The sequence below is a fragment of the Pleurodeles waltl genome, chromosome 8, assembly GCF_031143425.1.
Source record: "Pleurodeles waltl isolate 20211129_DDA chromosome 8, aPleWal1.hap1.20221129, whole genome shotgun sequence".
Classification (NCBI taxonomy): domain Eukaryota; kingdom Metazoa; phylum Chordata; class Amphibia; order Caudata; family Salamandridae; genus Pleurodeles; species Pleurodeles waltl.
The window spans coordinates 709,511,048-709,534,327 of NC_090447.1; the positions used below are offsets into that span (position 1 = coordinate 709,511,048).

At 45.0% G+C, this 23,280-nt stretch overlaps 1 protein-coding gene across 2 annotated transcripts in view; it reads right to left on the minus strand.

Moving 5' to 3' along the window:
* SENP7 (SUMO specific peptidase 7) overlaps positions 1-23,280 on the minus strand; it is a 790,555-nt gene that overhangs the window by 603,736 nt on the left and 163,539 nt on the right. The window contains exon 7 of one of the 2 annotated variants that reach the window (XM_069204850.1): positions 22,418-22,754. In XM_069204850.1, the coding sequence (XP_069060951.1) occupies positions 22,418-22,754 (337 nt within the window). The remainder of the gene's footprint in view (positions 1-22,417; positions 22,755-23,280) is intronic. The other variant, XM_069204851.1, reaches the window with a different exon arrangement.

Here is a 23,280-nt window from a genome sequence, read left to right on the forward strand (position 1 = left end):
CTGGATGTCTGCTGTTCAGATAGTTTAGGAGGTTTCAGTGAATCCACCTGAATGAACTTCAACTCAAAGGAGTAGCTATGACAATACGACGTCAGAAAACCACTGTAATCTATAATAATGTTCATAATGAAAGGGCTCCCGAACTAGGAGTGTACATCCAAGGTTCAGTAGAGGCCTTCTGGATCCAGCGCTGCATTCCTGCGACCACGGTTGGATGGGCAATGCAGACATACAGGAACGGGACTACAGGCAGCTGGCTGAGGTGCTTCGGTGGTCATTTTTTTGGGTGGTGTGGCAATTTGGATAACATACAATTCACATCCCTACAAAAGAGGCTGGCCCCAGCAGCTGATGTTGCGATGGAGGGAGGGAGATAGAGGGATGGGGAGAGAAGAGCACGTCCTGAGGAACACACACTTATCGTAATGATGTCCTTCTTCTCCCCTGGTCCATTACTGGAAGGGGTCAAAGGCCGTCTGCCCTCACAGTTCCTCCTCCGCGTGTCCGTGGAGTATCTGAGTACTGCGACTTGATGACAACAGTGGCAGTTTTTTCGTGGTGGCTAGCAGCATGCCCTCTTTAGTCGTTTCACATAATAACATGAAAGAGCATTGAAGCACAGGATACACAGACATTAAAAGCAACTAACTATGAAGTTTATATGGTGTTCTAAAGCAAAAACCTGACAACGTGCGAAAACACTGTACCCGTGCTTCATTCATTCGTTCGACAGGAGTACTGAGTGTCTCGGGGCGTGATGTCTTGTGATCATGGAGCTTGGTGTACAGTAAATAAACAAAGCCAGCTTAAACCCCACAACTACGTTTTACCACGAGTTATAAAGTGTGATCAGATCATTTAAAGCAGTTGTAGATCAACGGCATTTACCCTGGAAATAGAAGTTTAAAAAGGAATGGTGACAGGTGTACCGGAACTGAGGTTGAAGTGGAGGAAACGGCCGGCGGCAGGTCGAGGGTCTTCGATGCGTTTGGACCAGTTCGTCCTCCTTTGCTGGATAGATTGCTTTCAGGGCTTTAAGTGGGATGAAAAAACTGGGGGTCCCCGGTCCCTCAAAGGGGCGTGGCTGATGTAGTAGCGTCTGTAATTCTCTGTCAAATATGTCTGAGGTGTCAGATACTTGTAGAAGTTGGGGGACATCCAAGCATGGCTTCTACATCGACATGTTACCTTATCAATAATGAACAAGATGTGTCTTTTTGTTAAAGGTTAGTCCCACTGCGATTCTGCCTTGAGCGTTCAAAGTGCGTCTTCTAGTGCAGTTGCCCAGGCATTCCTTGATGGATCTGTGTGGATTTCTTTCCAGATTAGGGCCTTAAGGAACGGGATGTCTGCTCTGCGCAGTGCAAAGAAGCATTTCAAAAGCCCTGACTTGTGGGCCAGGTCTTGTTCAATTAACCCAAACTCAACCCTTATTTGGGACTGCGAGGCATCTCCTTGTAGGCCAAAAAGGATGCATTGTGCAAAATTCATAAACAAGATCAGTTTATTCAGGAATGCTTCGGCACCATAAGCCAGGTTTGGAATTAGTTTGGCCTTTACCATGTGGGGTAAAACTCAGTATGGGGGTTGCCATGTTGGGCAGAAGATCCCAGAAGGCGAAGATGAGCAAGATAAGCTTGGGCTTTAGGGCGTTCAAGTGCTGAAGGTGGGGGTCATGATCTTGGAGCCAAGCTCTCATGAATTCATACACACTTGTTCACTTTACAATGGCACTGCATAAGTGCCGCAAGCCTTTTTATTTTATTTTTTGATCAGGGGTTTCCCAAAAATAAGAATACTCATCTTTTCCAGACTGACCGTCATTACACTTTCCTTGCAATATGTATCCAGAACGTCGAGTAGTCTCTGAAGGCAAACACCAGTTTGGCTCTATATATTGCAAGGTTGATATTGTTTGTTCAGCTAGTTTTCTGGGATGTGAGTCTACTTAGTTTAGCTGAGGTGTAAGATTCTACAGGAATACATTAAAAAGGAGAGGGGCTACGACACAGCCTTGCTTCAGCTCTGTTTGTTTCAATTTTGGAGAACAACAGATGATTTACGCCCAGCTTGAATTGAACAAGAGCTGAATTCCATGGAGGAGATTTGATGGACTATTAATCCCTTGGAGTTTTTTTCCAAAGTAGGACCCTGTTGATACGGTTAAATGCTTTCAAAAAGTCAATGAAGCAGGCGCAGAGCAATTGTCTTTTGCTGACTATCTTACCACAAGCATTTGAAGGGCCACTAGACTGTCCAGAGTGACTGAATCAGGCTTGAAGTCAGTCTAGTTAAGAGGAATTAGCTTTTCGGGCATTGCCCACAGTTCTAAATCTTTCAGGAGCAGCCTTGAAAAGTGTTTAACCTCCATATCTAGAAAGGCAATCGGTCAGTAGCTCTCTGGCTTTGCATAAGGGCCCTTTTAAAAACTGGGTGCACCACAAAGCCACGCTAGCAACGGGGCCTACGTTTTTTGCAAGACCATGATTGAACCATTTGAAAAATCCTGCTGAGCAGTACGTTATTTAAAAATAAACACTGAAAGGTCGTTTGGCCCAAGAGCCTTATCTCCCCTGCATTTGCTGAAACAATTCTCTATGTCTTTTTCCTGGCACTCCATAGTTGGCAAGATGAAGGACGGGTGTCAGGTGTGTCCCTGGAGTACAAAGATTGGATGTGCGATATCCAGGACCTCTGCTCCACAACATTCCCTTCAACTCTTGGGGAGGCACGTTGGAACCGCCCGATCATGCTCCAAAAAAAAAAAAAAGACTTTTTTCTGCTGGAGCATGCCTTATGGACTTCTATCCGGATCTCATTTTCTTTGCTTTGCTGGCAAAATTAATTCTTTAATAGGATTTCCTTAGTATTTCGATTTTATCTTTTTCACCTGTTGGCTCGTTTGAGGATTTAATGCCCTTGGCTTGATTGTCCAGATCTTTCTTCTCATTTCTCAAGGGTTTTGTGTACAAACTCTTAGTTTGAGGCTTTCTTTGGGTGTATTGAGAGGTTGTGTGGGCTTCGAGGTGTTGTTTGAGCTCTGCCTGGACCCTTTCCCAGGTTTGGAAAGGGATTCCGTCAACTAAAAGCGTGGTATCGGTGACTGCTTGCCATTCCTTGTGTGGTCCCAGCGATGTAAGATTCCAGATCACGTGCCCTCTTGAGTATATGTCAGCTTGCAAGCCAATTGTAGTATGGAACTCTGAGAGCTGTTCTGGTTTTGTAAAACTATTTTTTCCATGTGATAATCGTTTTTGCATCTAGAGATTATTTCAAAGGAGCTGATCTTTCAAAACAAGGGCAAAGATGCACAAGCATACTCAAGCGCTGAGCTGCTTTTGCTTGCCTTTTGCGTGCAGGATATTTGTGTCTCGGGGCTATGTGACCAGTAAGAGCATGAAGGCCAATGCCTTCTAGAAAACTAAGAAATTAGTGATTGAGTTTTGTTAGGTCTATGAAGGGTGAAAGTTGTTGCAGAATTCTCCATTCAGGAGACCGTAACCCTGTCGCTTTTATTAATGCTCATGAAGTTTGCTGTGTTGGTGACTGAGGTTTTAGGGCCTTCTTTACTAAAGGTTGTGAGCCAAGGAGAAAGTCTTTACGATAAAGAAAAACAGCTGAATATTTATGGGGTGAAACTTCACCCACTTTAATTCACCACTTCTTAAACAGTTGACAATTTTCCAGTATTTGACTGGCAGAGAAGTTGTGGTTTCACTGGCGCAATTATCTGAGGGAGGTCTAAACTCTGTTGTTTCGATGTCTGGGGATCTCAGATGGGCTAAACGTTTGTGTGTTCCTAATAGCCGGAAAATATTAGCTCTACTCACGATGTCCATGGGGGCTCTTGATTTGAATTATGTGGAAAAAAATCAGCATTGTTGTTTGTCAAAAGTCTATGCTTAAAGTTGCAAAGTTTGACTAGATGGGTGACCAATGAGTTGTCACTCGGGGAATTAATTGGTTTTGCTGTTAATGTCCCTCCAAGTCCCATTCCTGTGGCCAAGTTCTATGTAAGAATTGTGCTATTAGTAGTCTGGGTGTGAGGTGATGAAGGGTTTTTGTGGTCAACTATTCAATTTGTCTTTTAGGACGTTCCATTTGATGATCCTGATGGCAATTTATTCAGGGCTTGTCTTTCTTTTGTGGCACTGACAGCTTCACACATTTATTGAGAGAGGTTGATTTGGTTGAGCTACGGGTTCTGGCAGCCAGTTTGGTATTTGAGTGGAGTGCTCCAGTGTTGGAGCCCTTCTTCTGTTTTTCACTTTCGGATTTCTGTGGTGATATGGAGCTGGGAAGGAGGGGAACATGGAGCAGTGAAGATCGGAAAATATTTGGCAGTTGACTGTTTGAATTGTAGAGCTTTTGCAGCGCTTTCCTTTTAAAAGTTGTTTCCCCTTTTTCTTTTGCCCATAGACAGATCTGGAGTTGTTGTCTCTGCCGGTTTGGCGAATGGGTCCCATGCCTCAAGGTCACTCTGCGAATATGCTTCTGTATTGGTTTTTGGAAAATTTTGAGGGTGTTCTCCCAATTGGAACTCTCTATTATCGGCTGCTCATTGGGCACATGGGCTTTTTCTTGTTTTGTAGAGTGGTGAGATGCAGTGTAGTAGATATGTGCTTCCTGACAAGATCAGCTTGGGGTGTTGCTTTGGTGTCGTTAACCTCATTGACCAAGATTGCTAAGAGAGATGGTAAAGATATTAGTTTATCCAAAATTGGTTAGCAGGGACACCCAGAATGTATGTACGGAAGAGATTTGGTTGATTCTTTGAGGAGGTCTCTTACAGTTGCCGAAAGGCATTCAAATCTTGTGTCAATTGAAGTGGTGATATACTGAGCAAGTGCTTTCAACAGAGTAATCTATCAATCAATCAATCAGGAATTTGTAAAGCACACTACTCACTGTGAGGGTCTCAAGGCGCTGAGGAGGGGAGGGGGGAGAAGGTGGGAGGAAGGTGCTGCTACAGCTCAAACAGCCAGGTCTTGAGAAGTTTCCTGAAGGTAAGGAGGTCTTTGGTCTGGCGCAGGTGGGTGGGTAGAGTGTTCCACGTTTTGGCGGCGAAGTGCGAGAATGATCTACCGCCGGCTGTAGTTCTGCAAACAAGGTTGGCGGAGCGAAGATGCCGATTTGGGGTGTAGAAGGAGAGTCGTCTGTTGAGGTATTCTGGTCCGGTGCTGTGCAGTGCTTTGTGAGCATGGGTGAGGAGTTTGAAGGTGATTGTCTTGTTGACTGTAAGCGAGTGCAGGATTTTCAGGTGGTCTGTGATGTGGCAGTGGCGGGGGATGTCCAGGATGAGGTGTGCGGAGGCGTTCTGGATGCGTTGCAGGCTCTTCTGGAGTTTGGCCGTGGTTCCTGCGATGAGGGCATTACCGTAGTCCAGCTTACTGTTTACGAGGGATTGGGTGACTGTTCTTCTGGTTTCGGTGGGTATCCATTTGTAGATCTTTCAGAGCATGAGGAGGGGGTTGAAGCAGGAGGAGATGACGTTGACTTGCTGGGTCATAGATTGTGAGGGGTCGAAGGTGAATCCTAGGTTGCATGTGTGGTCGGTGGGAGTCGGAGTGGTTCCGAGAGTGGCAGGCCACCGGGAGTCATCCCAAGCGGAGGGATGGAGCCGAAGATGAGGACTTCTGTCTTGTCGGAATTGAGTTTGAGGCAGCTGCTCTTCATCCATTCAGCGATGACCGTCATTCCTTTGTGGAGGTTGGTCTTGGTGGAGTCCTTCCTTGGTGAGGGAGAGGATCAGCTGGGTGTCGTTGGTGTATGAGATGATGTTGAGGTTGTGGGATTGGGCGACGTTAGTGAGCGGGGCCATGTAGACTTTGAAGAGGGTCGGGCTGAGAAACGAACCTTGGAGTACGCCGCAGATGATTTCAGTGGCCTCCGAGCAGAATGGGGGGAGGCGGACTCTCTGGGTTCTGCCGGTGAGAAAGGAGGTGACCCAGTCCAGGGCTCTGTTGTGGATTCCAGCATTGCTGAGGAGTGAGCATAGGGTGTGGTGGCAGACGGTGTCCAACGAGGCCAAAAGGTCCAGGAGGATGAGGGCAGCGGTTTCGCCGCTGTCCAGTATGGTTCTGATGTCGTCAGTGGCAGCGATGAGGGTGGTTTTGGTGCTGTGGTTGCAGCGGAATCTGGATTGGGAAGGGTCCCAGGTGCGGTTCTCCTTGAGGAAGTGGGTTAGCAGCCTTTTAGATGACTTGCCGGGAACGGGAGCAGGGAGATAGGCCAGGAGTTCTTAAGGTCCTTTGGGTCCGCCTTGGGTTTTTTGAGGAAGGCGTTGATTTCAGTGTGATTCCAGCTCTCCGGGAAGGTGGCGGTCTCGAAGGAGCTTTTGTTGATCTTCCATAGTTGGGGTGCGATGACGGAGCTTGCTTTGTTGAAGATGTGGTGAGGGCAGGGGTCAGATGGAGAGCTGGAGTAGATGGTGTACATGATTTTGATGGTGTTGTCGTTGACGGGGTCGAGGAGAGCAGGAGGTTGGTCGGAGGTGAATCTGTGGTATCTGTGGTTGCTGCAGGGGGTGAGGGGGGAGGGGTCATGGATGTCTGGAATCTGCAGTGGATATTCAGCTTGTCTGATTGAAATTGTAATGCCCTGGAGTGGCATCCAGGGTGCTGAGTAGTCTCTGCCATACGTCTGGCTCCTGTATTTCTTTTCCTTCAGGTAAATGAAAAGCGCTTGGAAGACCATCAAGATCTCCCGCAAATACTGAAAATGGAATACCCTTGTGATATTCCGAGTTGCTCATTAAGTCATTTATTATGCCGGAAGTAAGCAAAGGGACTTCCTGCACTTGAAACAAGTCATCTGCAGCTGGGATAATCTGCTCGGGATCCAGAGTGAGCATTCTGCTTGCAGTGTGGGGTTAGGGACGGAGAAGTGGAGTTTAGTCTTTCAGACTTTCTCCCTCTCTATGACAAGGGGTTTGGTGTTGCAAAGACCCCTAACTGTGGGCCATGCTACTCGTAGGAATTTATGAAACTGACATTGTAGGTTGTGGGTGACTCGAGGTTTCTAGATGATTTGATTGGTTCAACTGGCCCCCTCTGGTTGTGTTTTTTTGTTTGTTTTGCAGACAAGGCTCTTGTGTGTCTCATAAGAGATGTCTGGATTAATTTAGGTTTGGTGTTACGGCTGTTGTTGAAAGTCTTAAGGCTTTCTGCCGTATAGACTGTCAAGTTGGTAATTAAACTGCACTGGCAGCAGGGTTGGCTGTGGGATTGCGAGAAGGTGACACAGAGTTAGTAGGGGTCTGGTGGAGAGGAGCAACCCCCAGATCACAAGCCATACTCTCGCCTAGCTGGGCCACTTACGAGGTCCTGGCCTCTACCGAACCAGTGTGTACTAATCAGCACCCTACCTCGCAAACTTATCCAACTGATTGCTTGAATTCAATACAGAGGGAGGATGCCTAATGAGCCTGTGAGAAAGGAGGGGAGAGTCTGGAGGCAACAAAGCAAAAGGCATTAGCAAGCACAACCGCAATTATTGGCCCTCGAAGCGCCTGCCTCACTTTGTGCTCACCAGGTGCACCCCACTGGAGTCGGGCTGCAGTCAGAAGGTCAGCTGTCAGGGACAGCCCGCTCACTTGCAGTCTGCCTGGTCCAGATCCAAGAGCCTATCTCGGCCTGACTCAGCCCAACAGGGTCGCTGTGCCCATTACCTTGCTGCCCATCGCCCCAAGTAGAGGTGGGGTAAGGAGACAGAGGATGAGACACAAGCCTCTCTCGTCAAGCTCCAGCTCCTCCTCAGTGCTTGCTTCCATTTACATGCTTCCAGTCTGCTGTAGTGCAAGGGAACTTCGAACTGTCTCCAGCAGGAAGGGTTTCCTTCTCTGCATTTGCCTCCCAGATTAGTGCTGCAGGTTCTTCAAAAAGATCTACCTCTTAATTGTCCCAGACTGCCTGAGCCACTTACACAGCAGTGGCGTTTTACTCTATATGCTTCACGTGTTGCACTATATAAAAGTGGAAAAACAATTTGCCCTCATGCACATACATCTTCAGATATCATCGAACAACGTTGGGAGAAGACATAGTCCAACTGCAGAGGACATGGACATACAGGCTTCAATGCATCCACAGGATACGTTCTGAATTTGAGGGTGTGCAGTTTTTTATTCCCAAATGTAGGGGACATTCACAAAGTGAGGTTGACTTCACAGGTCTGGACATACAGGGTCAAGAAGCATTGTGGCACAAATCTCACTGCGACTGACCCGCATGTCCTGGCCTGCAAGAATCCGGGGTGAGTCATTTTTAGAATGGCAACTTTAGCAATGGTCACAGGTGTTCCTCCAGAGGCATCGATCTTCCTACCACATCTGCTGATTGTCAAATGCCTCCCTAAGCTGCAGGGGAGGGTCACTCAACGTCCCGCCATAGCCCACCTCTCTCTGCAGATTGCAGAAATTGGGAAAAAAAACATGTTTTGAAGCTCTATGTGCAATACTCTGACCACATCCACTCCCCTCCAGCATTCCATTGCCAGTCACTGATGCCAGAAGCCATTCTGAATGGGGTGATAATTAAAATATGTCCTTCCTAACTCACGATTTCTACACCCCACTTAAGTTTGCTGAGGGCAATAAAAACAGCTGGTCAGCAGTATGCATCAGACAGCATCAAACTGGAGTCTGCAGAGTCCACCAGCAAGAGACTTTTATCCAGAGACTGCATCTGTAGGACAAAGCAAAGATCTAACCAGTACAGTCCACAGTAGGATAGGAGAACCTGCTTCAGCCGGCTGCTGCTTCCTACCATTTCTCCATCCTTGTAGGCACCAGCCTTTATCTACTCTCTCAGGAAGAAGGATTCCAGGCCTAGGCTAAGATCTTCAGTGTCTGACTCCAACTCCATTGGCCCTGGTAGACAGACGGTCACTAACTCTGACCAACACTGTATTGTAAACAATGCGTTTTATTATGCCACCAGTCATCGTGTTGCTGATTCTCACACCTTACCTCTGTACTGCCCTCTAACACGGAGTGGGCTGAAGTTTCACACGCTGGAAAACAAATAAATAAAAAAATACAAAACCTTTGATCTAGACTTACAGAGTGCTCATCAGTCCCTTGTTCTCAGAAAGGAGGTGGGGTGGGGGGACTGATGAGTGGTTTTTCTCTTTCAAGGGCCAGAGCACAAACTGTTAAAGGTGCATCTTATCTCCCTTCCACCGACACTGCCCTCATGGACTGACCAACACAGGCTGCCATCAACCAAGGTTAAGTAATGGCGGCATCCCCGAGCTTTTTCATACTTAGCTACTGTGGTTCCCCCCCCTTACAGAAAAGCCAGCATTAAACAGGGTAGCAAGCACCTGAGCCAAAACTTCAGTGACACCTTCCAGACTGACCACCTACAGCACCAATGCACTCCGGATGCCAGTGTGTTGCCCATCTACCTACTAATAACTATAAAGCAGAAATAAACATTTAAATCAAGTGTATGCACATTTTTCATATTCTTTCAACATGAAACAGGAGCCCTTTGTGTGCTGTTCTAATTACAGCTCTTTTTAGGGGCCTTTTGTCACTGTGCCTGAAATTTTGTTTGGTAACATCTCCGTATTCTGTATACCATTCTGAACTACTGTAGGCTGAGTTTTAGGTCTGAGGCTAGAAAGTGCCAAGAGTGTTCATTTATGTGTGTTGATTTTAAAATACTGTTTTATGCCTGCACTTGCTCACTAGAGAGTTATTTTGAACCTCATGCTTGACTAGGCCTTGTTTTCTGAATTTTAAGTGGCTGTAGCTGATTCTTATGCTTTTTGACAAAGCATAGAAAGTACACTTTCGACCACTCGCAGGCCAGTGGAGTAACACAAAATGATGGGGCCCCTATACAGAAAGTGATGTGGGGCCAGAGTTTCCCGTATCTCACAGATATGGTGGCCTTGGGGTAAAAGAGAGCTACCCAAAGAGTGGGATGGTATGCCCCTGCTTCGCCCCCACACTCTACCATTCTGTCACCATACTTTTCACCCAACTCATCTCTAGGAAAGTGCCACTGTTAGCATGGTTCACCCCCCACCCCCACCCACCCACACACACACACTTTTTGCCAAGTGTTGATGCTAACTTTGATTGAAAGTGTGCTGGGACCCTGCTAACGAAGCCCCAGCACCACTGTTCTTTCCCTAAAATTGTACTTTTCACTTCCACGACTGGCACAACCCTGGCACACAGTTAAGTCCCTTGTAAGAGGTACCCATGGTACCAAGGGCCCTGTGGCCAGGGAAGGTCTCGAAGGCTGCAGCATGTATTATGCCACCGTAGGGGACCCCTCACTCTGCACATGCACACTGCCTTGCAATTCGTGTGTACTGGTGGGGAGAGAAAGACAAAGTCGACATGGCACCCCTCTCAGGGTGCCATGCCCACAAACTATTGCCTGTGGCATAGGTAAGTCACCCCACTAGCAGGCTTTACAGCCCTAAGGAAGGGTGCACTATACCACAGGTGAGGGCAAAGCTGCATGAGCAATATGCCCCTACAGTGTTCAAGTCCATTCTTAGACATTGTAAGTGCAGTTATCCATATTGAGTATATGGTCTGGGAGTTTGTCATTATGAACTCCACAGCTCCATAATGGCTTCACTGAATACTGGCAAGTTTGGTATCAAACGTCTTAGCACAATAAACCCACACTGATGCCACTGTGGTATTGATTGAAAAATGAACACAGAGGGCATCTTAGAGATGCCCCCGTATGTTAGCCAAACTGCTAGTGTAGGACTGACCAGTCTGTGCCAGCCTGCCACTTTCAGACAAGTTTCTGACCACATGGGGTGAGTGCCTTTGTGCACTCTGTGGCCAGAAACAAAGCCTGTCCTGGGTGGAGGTGCTTCACACCTCCCCACTACAGGAACTGCAACACCAGGCAGTGAGCCTCAAAGGCTCAAGCCTCGGGTTACAGTGCCCCTGGGTTGGCCTCTTCACCCCTCCACAATGGCACCTGCAGGGGGAATCCCGAGGACACCCCTGACCGCAAAGCTCTGGACGAAGATATCTGACACCTAAGAACACACTGCATCCGCAGCCCCAAAGCCTTGGAGAAACCGACCTCTGGTACCTCAATGTTCAGCAGGCAGCCCTCCTCACTGTCCGATTAGTGGTGCGCCCGAGAACCCCCCCAGACCTTGCTTGCAGTCTCTGAGTGACGACCCCCCCCCCCCCCCCCCGGGTCTCCTCATAGACCAGCTTTGGAAACCAGATGTCCTATTTGCATCTTCCACCCGGCCACCCCCTGTGCCGCTGAGGGTGTGTGTTTGGTGCCTACCTGTGGCCCCTCCAGTGCTCTCCAATCCCCCCTGGTCTGCCCTCCGAGCTGCGGGCCTGATTCAGAGTACCTCCTGTCTCCATAGGAGCCCACATTAAATTTGCTCAACTTTGACCTCTGCACCCGGCCAGCCCCGTGTTGCTGATGGTGGGTGATTGGGGTTAATTTCCTAAAACCCGGAGACAAACTGTAAGTATTGTACTTACCTGTAAACCGACCTCAAATTCCTACCCCCCAGTAACTGTTCTGAAAATTGTACTAGGTGTCCACTTTTAAAACAGATGATTGCCAATAATTCAAAAACTGTATTACTTACCTACTTCAAAACAAAGTACTTTTGATACCTGTGTGAAATACGAAACTTTTAAGGTACTTACCTGCAACTTGAATCTGGTAGATGTAAAAATAGATTAAGAAAATATATTTTTGCTATATAATAAGCCTAACTGCTCGACCACACTACCACAAAAGAGAGCATTAGTATTATCTACTTTAGCCTCTGTTAAGCTTCTGGGGGAGCCCATGGACTCTGTGGACACGATATCTCACTTTTATTAAGTATATACAGAGCCCCCTTCCTACATCATCTTTTTACACTGCTTATCATTTTACTCCTTTCTCTACCACACAGTCCTCTCTAACTTGCGTCTTTGTTTCTATCTCTAGGAAAGCCACCTTTTCTAAATGGTCACTCAGAATTTTCATTTTTCTCCTTTGCTGGACCCTACGTTTTTTGTTGCTGGATTTAGAACTCTATGCATTCTATCCATTAACCAGTTAGTAAAGTGCCTGTGCTCCCCATTTAAACATGGTTGGACTGGCATACTCCTAGCTGGAATATTTAACTTGTCTATAGGTCCTTGGTATACAGTACAAAATTGAGCCAGTGCCTGGACGTTAAGTCACAAGTGGACTGAAATACCTATGAAATACCCATCCACTATAGTACAAAAATGTCTTTAGGCCTGCCACTGTAGCCTGACTGTACCAGTGCCAAACAATGCATGGCAACCTGTTGAAATACCCCCTTCTTAACATGTAAAAACCTCCTTTTTAAATATTAATAAATAACCCATGTAAGTTTTGTAGCCTTGAAGACAGAGCGCTTAGTGTTTAAAGGGCTATTTAGAAATTTATTTTAACATGTCTATTTAGTGACTAGCACCCAACAGCTATTTTCATTGTGGCAGGCCTCAATGTCCTATGTAGGAAACCAGTGTACAGATCAAAATACCAATACTGTATCTCGGAAAAGGGACCAGCCAGAAAAAAAAACAGTAACTAGCCTGTGAAAAAGGTGTGAAATAGAGCAAACAATAGGCTGACCTGCATGTGTAGATTTGACTTATCTGAGCTCCACAGCATACAGCATATATACCTGGGCATCCTTTTTGAAAGCATAGTGTCAAACCCTTTCTTGTGTGTCAAATTCTGCTTGACAGGTCTCTGGATTTACATATACCAATGGGGTGCACTTCAAAGGGAGAGAACAGGATGCCAAGACAATTCTTCCCCTGTCTGTTTCCCTGAAGGACCCTGATTTTGTCCTACCAAACTTCTGTCACTGGTTTTCTTTGGTCACCACGTTATGGAATAAACTGGCTATGGAGCACTTCACTGCAAATATTACAACATGAATACCTGAGGTTTGAAGCAATCTGGAGACAGCCTTTAGATTGTATGTCAATGGGTCATCTCACCATGGCATCAACACCATGCTTGTGCACCTTGGATCAGTTCTCCTGATTTACAGGGATGCTGTTTGTTAGATGGATGTCATAATAGGACTCACTTAACTTCCAATATTTATGGCAAGAGTCACTAGAGGTCTGCAACTTACCTTTACTAGGAGAGACTCCTGACAGAATCATGAGTGTAGATTGTTCCCGTCGCGCCGGACTGAAAGGGGTGTGGAGGGACTATTCTTCTTAAGGACTGTCAACACTGAGAATCTTTACCATTCATTCGCATCACACAAATGGAATGACAAACCCCTGCTAGTATTAATCTCTTAAAATCAATAAAACCATTTTTAAAACATGTTTTTCTCAAAGCCATATGACACTTCCTTATGGTTCATTTTTAAGCTGGGAATTAAGCACAAGGGGAGGTCTACAGTTTCACTCAGCCAGAGGCCGCTGGTCACTTTTTGGATTCACATAGCTCAGGTGGGAAGGTTGAGGCCTCAGACAGTACTCAGAGATGTGCTGTCATTACTGTTCACTGCTTATAATATTTTCTTAACTGCAAAGTTTGTCTGTTATACTGCCTTTTGTGTGTGGGGGGGGGGGTGGGGGGAGGGCTCATGGATAACACCTCCTTAGCCATGCAACTGCTGAGACTCAGTGTGGTTCAATGCAACACTGTGAATACTTGGGACAAGTCACCCTCCTCCACCTTCCTCCTTTTATTGTGTGGACAACTCTTGAGTTTCTTTCTAAAATGGTGGCTGATTAGCCGGAGATACATCTAGATATTGTTTTCCTATACATAGTTTAATCTGGGGACTAAGTGTAATTCATAATAGAGAACATTTGAAGCTAAAACATAGCAAAAGTAAATCCCTTTTCCTTTTCAAGAGGAGAGAACTGCTTACATCGCTGCCTCTATAGTAGGTGAGAAACTTCTTTTTACAGTTGCTGAAAATGGTACTAGAGGGTTTTTTGGAGTAAAGATGGGCAAAGGGTTCTTCAATATTAATGCATAACCATTTTGGACAATATTCTTTAACCATATAGATGATTCATATTCTAAAACAAGTAAGTAAGTACAATTTTTTACCCACCACAGTATAAGACAGAAGAGAGAGTAGTGAGGAGTAATTGTTTGTTAACACAATTGCTGGCTAGAGGCTTTCCCAAACCAACAGATGGTTGATAAATGCCTGTGCCTCTTGGATGTCTTCATTTCAGAGGAGTTGAACGATTGGATTTCCTTGAGCGCTTACCTAAAGTATCTTTAATTCTCCCCTGGGAATCTCAAATGACAAAATACATAAGCATGGTGGATATTCTTTGCATGGAAGCATAATAGGTGGTAGCATAAAGTCAGTTTAAGTACCTTCTTCTTTGGTGGTGAAGTTTCAGTATTATTAACCCCTTTAGTGAGGGTGTCAGCCACTGGCCGACGCCCGCACTACCTCCCTGGTGCGGGTCACAACCAGTGGCCGACACCAGGGAGGGGGTTCGAAAATCCTCTTGTGCGTCGCACCCGAGGAGTTTCTTTTTTTTTAAAGCCCTGGGAGACACGGAAGCTCTTCCGTGTCTACCCCCACCCACCCCTTTGTGACGTCGGTCATAGTATTGTTTTCCCCATCAGAGCAGGAAGCGGCCGTGTGTGGCTCCTCTCAGATTCCAGAACTCTCTGTCACCGAAATGTGAGGAAAAAGTGTTTTATTGGCCACATTTTGAGGTTTGCAAAGGATTCTGGGTAACAGAACCTGATCAGAGCCCCACAAGTCACCCCATCTTGGATTCCCCTAGGTGTCTAGTTTTCAAAACTGTGCAGGTTTGCTAGGTTTCCCTAGGTGCCAGCTGAGCTAGAGGCCAAAATCCACAGCTAGGCACTTTGCAAAAAACACATCAGATTTCAATGTAAAAATGTGATGTGTCCATGTTGCCTTTCCTGTCGCGAGCATTAGGCCTACCCACGCAAGTGAGGTACCATTTTTATCGGGAGACTTGGGGGAACACAGAATAGCACAACAAGTGTTCTTGCCCCTTGCCTTTCTCTAAATTTGTTCCTTCCAAATGTAAGACAGTGTGCAAAAAAGACGTCTATTTGAGAAATGGCCTGAAATTCAAATGCTAGTATGGGCACCCCGGAATTCAGAGATGGGCAAATAACCACTGCTGCTCAATACCTTATCTTATGCCCATTGTGGAAATACAATGGTTATCTTGATACCTATTTTTCACTCTTTATATTTCAGCAAATGAATTGCTGTATACCCAGTATAGAATGAAAACCCATTACAAGGTGCAGCTCATTTATTGGCTCTGGGTACCTAGGGATCTTGAAGAACCTACAAGCCCTATATATCCCTGCAACCAGAAGAGTCCAGCACACGTAACGGTATATTGCTTTAAAATATCTGACATTGCAGGAAAATGTTACAGAGTAAAACGCTGAGAAAAATGGCTGTTTTTTCAGCTGTTATTTTCTGTAAGAAAGCCTTGTAGGATCTACACAAATGACTCCTTGCTGAATTCTGAATTTTGTCTACTTTTCAGAAATACTTAGCTTTCCGGGATCCAGTGTTGGTTTCACACCCATTCCTGTCACTAACTGGAATGAGGATGAAAGCACCAAAAATAGTACAAATTAAGCATGTCCCAGTAAAATGCCAAAATTGTGTTGAAAAATGTGGTTTTCTGATTCAACTCTGCCTGTTCCTGAAAGCTGGGAAGATGGTGATTTAGCACCACAAACCCTTTGTTGGTGCCATTTTCATGGTAAAAACCACAAGCCTGCTTCGGCAGCCCTTTTTTCCCATTTTTTGGAAAAAACTAAATTTTAGGTGTGTTTGGCTAATTTCTTGGTCTCCTCCAGGGGAACCTAGAAACTCTGGGTACCTTTAGAATCCCTAGGATGTTGGAAAAAAAAAAAAAGGACGCAAATTTGGCGTGGATAGCTTATGTGGACAAAAAGTTATGAAGGCCTAAGCGCGAACTACCCCAAATAGCCAAAAAAGGGCTCAGCACTGGGGGTGGGGGAGAAGGCCCAGCAGCTAAGAGGTTAGTCTGAAGTTTCTTCAGGCAAACTCTTTGTCTTTGACATCAATGTTTTAATGCTGTTGATTTGTTTGACATTGAAAGTGATTGTGACATTGATGATGGCTTAGATTTTCATAAATGTCTCTAAACTGGTTAGGGCTTTAATATAAATAGAATCAATAACATTCTTGCCCATCTACTGAGGGGCTCTGGTGATGCCACAATGAAGAACACTTGGTGAATGGGACCAGAGTACTCATAATATTTCTAGACATTTCTGGACTACCTGTTGTAAAGTCTTCCACTCCCCTCCATGGTTGCAGATCATGTCCTTCAAATTGTTGCCAATGCTAATTCCTTTGAGATTGCCACTTTAGTGTCTTGCATTATAATGGCAGCATTTCCCTGTCTGCCATCCTCTCCCTAAAGGAGGCACAATTAATTTCTCTCTCAGGGAGCCCACACACCAGGTTCCTGAGGACTTTGGCAGCCTGGCCATCAGTACCTAAAGAAGGCTGACCTGGCCTTTAGTATGTTACACTCCGTTAAGGTAGTACATAGGTGCAAGCCTTTGGACCTCCCTTCCCCCCTCTAAAACTAAGACTTTTTCATATCAAAGATGGCTTTTGAGATAGCACTAAAGGGGTCTGTGACTTGTTCTGTTCTGATGATGTCTCTCACAGACCCACAGCAGCTCTTGAGGATGCCAGACAGAGACATGGTCATGATCTCTTAGAAGACTTAACCTCCTCATAAGGTGGAAAGGTGGAAGATATGTCTAGCTCTGACAAGGAACAGATACTGCATCTTGCAAAGTTCTAGCTCTGTGCAACATCTGCTTTCACCTTTTTAGATTTCGATCAAGAATCATTTTACCCAGCCAAACTGCAACACTTCAAGTGCAGGGAGTGTTTGTCAGGGTATGGGGGACATGTGTATGTATGCATGCGGCGAGAAACTACCCTGAATCTCCTAAACATGTGCATTATCCAGAGCAGAAGATAATGAAGGGGTACACAGAATATAGATGCTACCTGGACAGAGGCCCGACTTCTCAGACGGATGCACTGTGCTTAACACGCAAGTGAAGAGAAGAAACAGATATATATGTCATGGAGCCACAAGACACAAGGCTTACAGATGGTGGTCACCACTTTGAACACTAAGAATATAATTTCTTTAGTGATCAAAAACGTCTTTGCTAAGCTATCATGATACATAGTTCGTGCAGTCGGGACTTGCCATTTAGAATTCCTACAACTTGTTTTTTTGGGAGGACGATGAATAATATCTCGAGAATTAGAGAAGTATTCAAATGCAACATCTGTGGCTTGCACTTACTTAAATATTATTCCAAGGTGTGATAATAAGGATTGTTTAATTTTTACATGAAGTTGTCATTCAGGATTACAGACTCTTATTCTGCAATTTATTTCATCAAGGAGACATCTGTTACGACTAAGAACTCAAGAGGGCACTTGCATCATTTCTATAAGAGGAGTCATTGGAGTACAGTCTTCCCCAGACTTCATATTGTTTTTAGAGCATGTTTGGTATCAAAGCATTCATTTTAATGTGCAGGTGATTACTGTTGTGTAAGTGAACTATATTATATTAATGAACACTTTTCTTATTAGAGTTCTTACCCAGTTTCATTGAACATTATCAGAGCTATGGAGCGTTAATATGAAATTGATGTTAGCTCTCCTTAGCAAACAATGTATAATAACATGTTGTTTGCAGTTACGTCAGCCCAAATTAAAATTCAGATCAAGAAAAATAAAGTCTTTCATTCTAGAATACAAAGCTGCAATATGCAGGTGTACATCATATACAATAAAAGAAGTTAGGTTGTTTAGCCAATACCACAACCATAGGAAAAGTCTCTTCATCTTCAGATATCAACACTCCAGCAGTGGAGACCAAGCTCAATTGTGCAACCAAACACTGTGAAACTATCCCGTGTATTTTTCTTTCTCTTGGTCCATTCTCCTTTCAGTAGTCGACTTCTATGTTATATGTTGTCAGTGTAAGGTTGGCATTAAGTCCAGAGAAGTACTGAATCTCACATCACTTCTTAGAATCGGGCTTCTGGTTAGCAGAGGTATGTCCCCTGTCCAAGCAGGAACCACAATTCGAGTTAGGGTAAATCAAATACACCCTAAATGAACCTGTGCTCAGCCCCTGGTAGCTTGGCACAGAGCAGACAGGCTTATCACAAGAGGCAATGCGTTAAGTATTTGGATAACACTTCAAACAGTAAAACAGTGAAAACACCATACACAAGGATACCACAGCTGGTTAGAAAAGAAGAACTTTATTTCATGAACAAACAAGACCAAAACAACAAAAATACAAAAAGTAGAACCAGCGTTTAGTTTGAAAGAATAAACTGAAATCTAGTTATTAAAAGCATAAAATTCCAACCAGGGCTATCTGGTCATGGTAGACTGGGTAAAATCTTAAAGTTTAGGATGGACCGTGATGGAGCACGGGTCGGATAGAAGTACCGGCCTTAGCCCGCTTGGTTGTGTCGAGGGAGATGAGAGGAGCAGAGGAGGCGATGCGTCGTCATCGATGCTTAGGATAGAGGAAATGCGTCGGCTCCGAGCCACAAAGAGTTGGGGATAAGTTCAGAAATGGAGGTGGTGTGATGCACTCGATCCTTGCAGCAGTGGCGCTACAAACGCGTTGATGGAGATGGTCAGTTCAGCAAAACAGCGTCGATGCAGGGATTCTGGTTAAATCAGCACTTTATATCCACTACCAGGGCCCAGGAATGGATTGGTACCACTTAGAAGCGGAAGACTCATAAATGGCAGAGTCCAGGTGCTGTAGCAGCTGAGCTGGAAGTCTTTTGTGTCCTTGAGACTTCATAAAACAAGAGACCAGTCAGCAGGCTCTAGGAATCACTCTGGGTGTCGGGTTTAAGTGATGTGGGTCCAGTCCTTCTCACCCAGGCAAGGAGGGCAGTGAGCAGCAGGTAACCACACCAAGAAAGCAGTTCTTCGACAGCAGCAGTCCAGCAGAGTGGCAATCCTTATAGCAGTACAGCAGTTCTTCTTGGCACAGTATCCCAGGTCTAGAAGTGTACAGAGGTGGTAGGGTCAGAAGTCCAGTTCTTGTACCCAGTGGTGCCTTTGAAGTGGGGGAGACTTCAAAGAAGGGCTTTGAAGTACACAGAAGTGCTACCTTCCTGCCCTGACTCCAGATACAGGGACTAGTCTTGGCCCGCTGAAAACAGTACCTTAGTTCGCAGTTGTGCAGACATCAGGAACAAGATGCGAGGAGATGTGTTGGCATCAATCCAGCAGAAGTAGGTGATGCATCGGCTCCGAGCCATGCAAAGTCGGAGATGCATTGGGAATTGAGGTGATGCACCAGCAATGCAGTGCCCTTGATCCTCGCAGCAGCAGTGATGTGCCAGAATTGATGTTGATGCAGTGACCTCGAACCTCACAGCAGCGGTGACGCGTCAGAGGAGATGTGCCGGTCTAGATTGGTGTAACTGTATCAATGTACAGGTTCTGGCAGTTGCAACACTTTATACCCACTTCCAATGGCCCACGACTGTATTGGCACCACTTGACAGAGCAAGACTTGCAGCAAGCAAAGTCCATGTGCAGCTGCAAGATGAAGAGAAGTCTTTGATGTCCCTCAGACTTCAGAATTAGAGGAGGCAAGCCAGCAAGCCCTTGGAGTCCCTTTGGTTCTGGGTTGGAGAGATTCAGGCCCAGTCCTTCTCACTACCAGGCAAGGAGGACAGCAGGTCAGCAGAGCAGAGCAGGAGCAGAGTAGTAGAGTGACAGTCCTTTCAGAAACACAACAGTCCTTCATCCTGGCAGCGTAGCCACAAGTCTAGAATTGTACTGATGTGGTGGTGTCAGAGGTCCAGTACTTATACCCAGATGTGCCTTTGAAGAGGGGGAGACTTCCAAGAGAGGCCTTGGAAGTGCACAGAGTCCCTACCCTGGCTCCAGACTCACTGCAGGGGGTATGCAGCCCTTTGTGTGGGACAGGACACTGTCTATTCAGGTGTCAGTGTCAGCTCCTTCCTCCTATCCTGCCCAGGATGGACTATCAAGCTATTGATGGCCTATCAGTCACACAAAAGCTCCCTTTGAGTGTGGCTGTCTCAAGGAAATGCACAAAGCCAGCTGTCGGCCACCCCAGAAGAGGTTTGGAGACCGGCTGCAGGCCCCCAGGGCTAAGAACAGAAAAATTCCAACTTTCTATAAGTGGCATGTTCAAAATTGTAACCATAAATCCAACTTTACCATTAAAGAGGATTTATCATTAATTCCATAGGTCTTAAACATGACAGATCCATCCTGTCTCAAGTAGAAATTATAGCTTAATTAATGTAATAAGGAATCCCCAACATTACCCTCTGAGAGGGATAAGCCTCACAGTAGTGAAAAACATATTAGAGAGTTTTTCACTACCAGGACGTGTAAAACTTAATATGTCCTGCCTTTTATTTACACAACACCCTGACTTATGGGCTACCAATGACCTACTTTAGGGGTAGCATTTGTAATAAAAGAAGTGTTTAAGGCTTGGCAAGACGTTTTAAATGCCAAGTCAACATGGCAGTGTAACACTGCATTTAGGTTGCACCTGCAGGCCTGGGACATCTTTTAGAGTGCTACTTAAGTTGGTGGAACAAGCAGTGCTGCAGGCCCACTAGTAGCATTTAATTTACAGGCCCTGGGCACATGTAGTGCACTTTTCTAGGGACTTATAAGTAAATTAAGTATGGCAATTAGGAATATACCTATAAAGCCATGTTTTAGGTAGAGAGCACAAGCACTTTCGCACTGTTTAGCAGTGGAAAAGTGTACAGAGTCCTAAGGCCAAAAAAAAAACTCAGCAAAATTGAAGGCAAGCAGGCAAAAAGCTTTGGGGAAGATCAACCTTAGGCTGTCAGGTTTAATATCACTTTTATTGGATCTGGACTGCAATGTTGGTGTCCCTTGACATTGCTCACCAGTCACAGGTGGTCCAATGCACAAATTACACATTGGAGAAGGGTACAGGATCAACAATCTGACCGAATGCATGATGCCTACTATTATTGTTAAGTCCTGCTCACACTAGATGTTGATCCAAATGTGGTTTCCTTTTTCTTCAGGCCTGAAGGGGACCTTATATAGGGATGGTTCACACTTTAAGGAATAGCCAATACCATTTCCTAGGTGTGCTGAGTTCCCCATTTAGGCTAATGGGAATACTGGATCAGGCTCACCCTTCTGCACATGATCTTGGACTATATTACTCTAAGGGGCTGGGCTCGATTAACAATATGCTTTCTTAGGCGATTCTTACGCCACTATTGAAAAACAGAAGCTGTAGTCATCCTGCAGCTTGCAAAGTGGAAGTTTTCCTCAATTTTGTCTTTTTCTCTCTCTCTCTCTCTCTCTCCCTCTCCCTCCCTCCCTCCCTCCCACCCCTCTCTCCCTCCCACCCCTCTCTCCCTCCCCTCTCTCCCTCCCCTCTCTCCCTCCCCTCTCTCCCTCCCCTCTCTGTCAATACCCATCTAAGCTTTTTACTAAGCTTAGTCTTACTCTCTCTTCTCTCTAGCTTAACAGCTCAGCTGTTTTTCATTGAATTTCTTCATTCCACAGATTCTTGTTGTTAGCTTTTCTGTTTTAATGAAAAAAAGGCTTATTAATGTATCCAGCCTGCATATTTACTAACATTACTGTCAGCTTTGTCATGGCATATGCTACTGAAGCAACAATTAAAGTAGAAAGTAGATATAACCATGTAATTTCCACCTTCTTGTCTTTAACAAAAATCACATTTTATAGTGCAGGCTAGAAAAATGTCCATTAGTAGGCTTCAAGATATGTTTTTTTAAAACACTTATGGTCATTTTTAGAGTTTGACGGATGAGATACTGCATCAAAACATGCTTGATATCCCATCCACCGCATTACTAGAACCATTGGCAATTATACACTTGTAATCTGGCAAACGGACATACTCACCATTTGAGATGGACTATTCCACCCCCCAAATTTGAAATAAGGCCCTTCTTTATAAGAAAGCAATAGCACAAGGAACATCCACTAGGCGCAGGGACACCCATTAGATAACACAAAGAAGTTCCCATCAAATATGTCTTGACTTCATTTTGGGTCTTTCAAGCACAGGGAAACATTTCTCAAATCCAGATAATGCACATATTTGAATTATAGGATTTTGCTTTTTTAATGTGATTATTTTCTAAAAACAAGCACCATTCTGTCTACTGGATATAAAAAAACTTCATAAATGAATATGGTCTTCTCCCAAAACAGGGGCCCACAGTAAGTCTTCTTAAATTCGAGGAAAATCCACAGCTGAGGCAATCCACTGGGATAAACATTGTCAAAATGTCACTAAAGGATTTGTAAAATAATAACTACTTACTTGGTTCAACTTTATTAGATGACGGCTTTTTACAACACGGTCGTTCACGAAACCTCCTTGTGTTAAACAACTTTTCCCTAGGTTTTAGTTTATCAGTCCCAATGTTTGTACGATGTTCTGCCTTGGAACAATTCTCCAAGCCAGGGTTTTTCGTGTCACTGAATGGAACATCCATACTGAAGGAACTGATTATTTCTTTTTGGTCAGCATTCAGAGGTTGTGATATGTTTAGCTCAAGTTGGATTTTGCTTGGGTATTTTTTTCGGAGGAAATAGATCTTCTCAGATGAGCTTTTGCTGGAAGTCGATGAGGGTGAACTTCTGCAGCTCAGTTCCTTCTGAAACAAACATTGTTACACTGTAAAAATAACAATATCCACAACGACAGTGCACTTCAAATACAAATGGGTTCAAGATAAAGGTGGTGCAAATGAAATTATACAAATCTATTTGAAACTGTATTGTTAAGATAGGTGAAGAATGGTCACAGTCTTATGTGAACTGCGACTGCCCACCTGCAAAGCCTTTATAGCCAAATGAAGTACACAGCTTCTTTTAGAACAAGCATTGGCAAAGTCAATAGGTCTTGCCTATGCAAGAGCTACTGTCTTTGCCAATGTGTTTTAGCCATGTTGTACGCCAGTGTGCCTGCTGTTCAGTACGGCTAAAGGTTAGTGGCATGGAGGAGAGTGGCATGTAGAGGCGTACAATTGAATGGCGAAGAGTGGAGTACAGTGTTGTGGAGTGGCGAGGCAGAGAGTGCTGTCTATTGGAGCGGCATAGTGTGGAGTCGCATAGAGTGGCATAGAATAGACTGGACTGGTGTAGAGTTCATTAGCGTACAATGTTGCAGAGTATAATGGC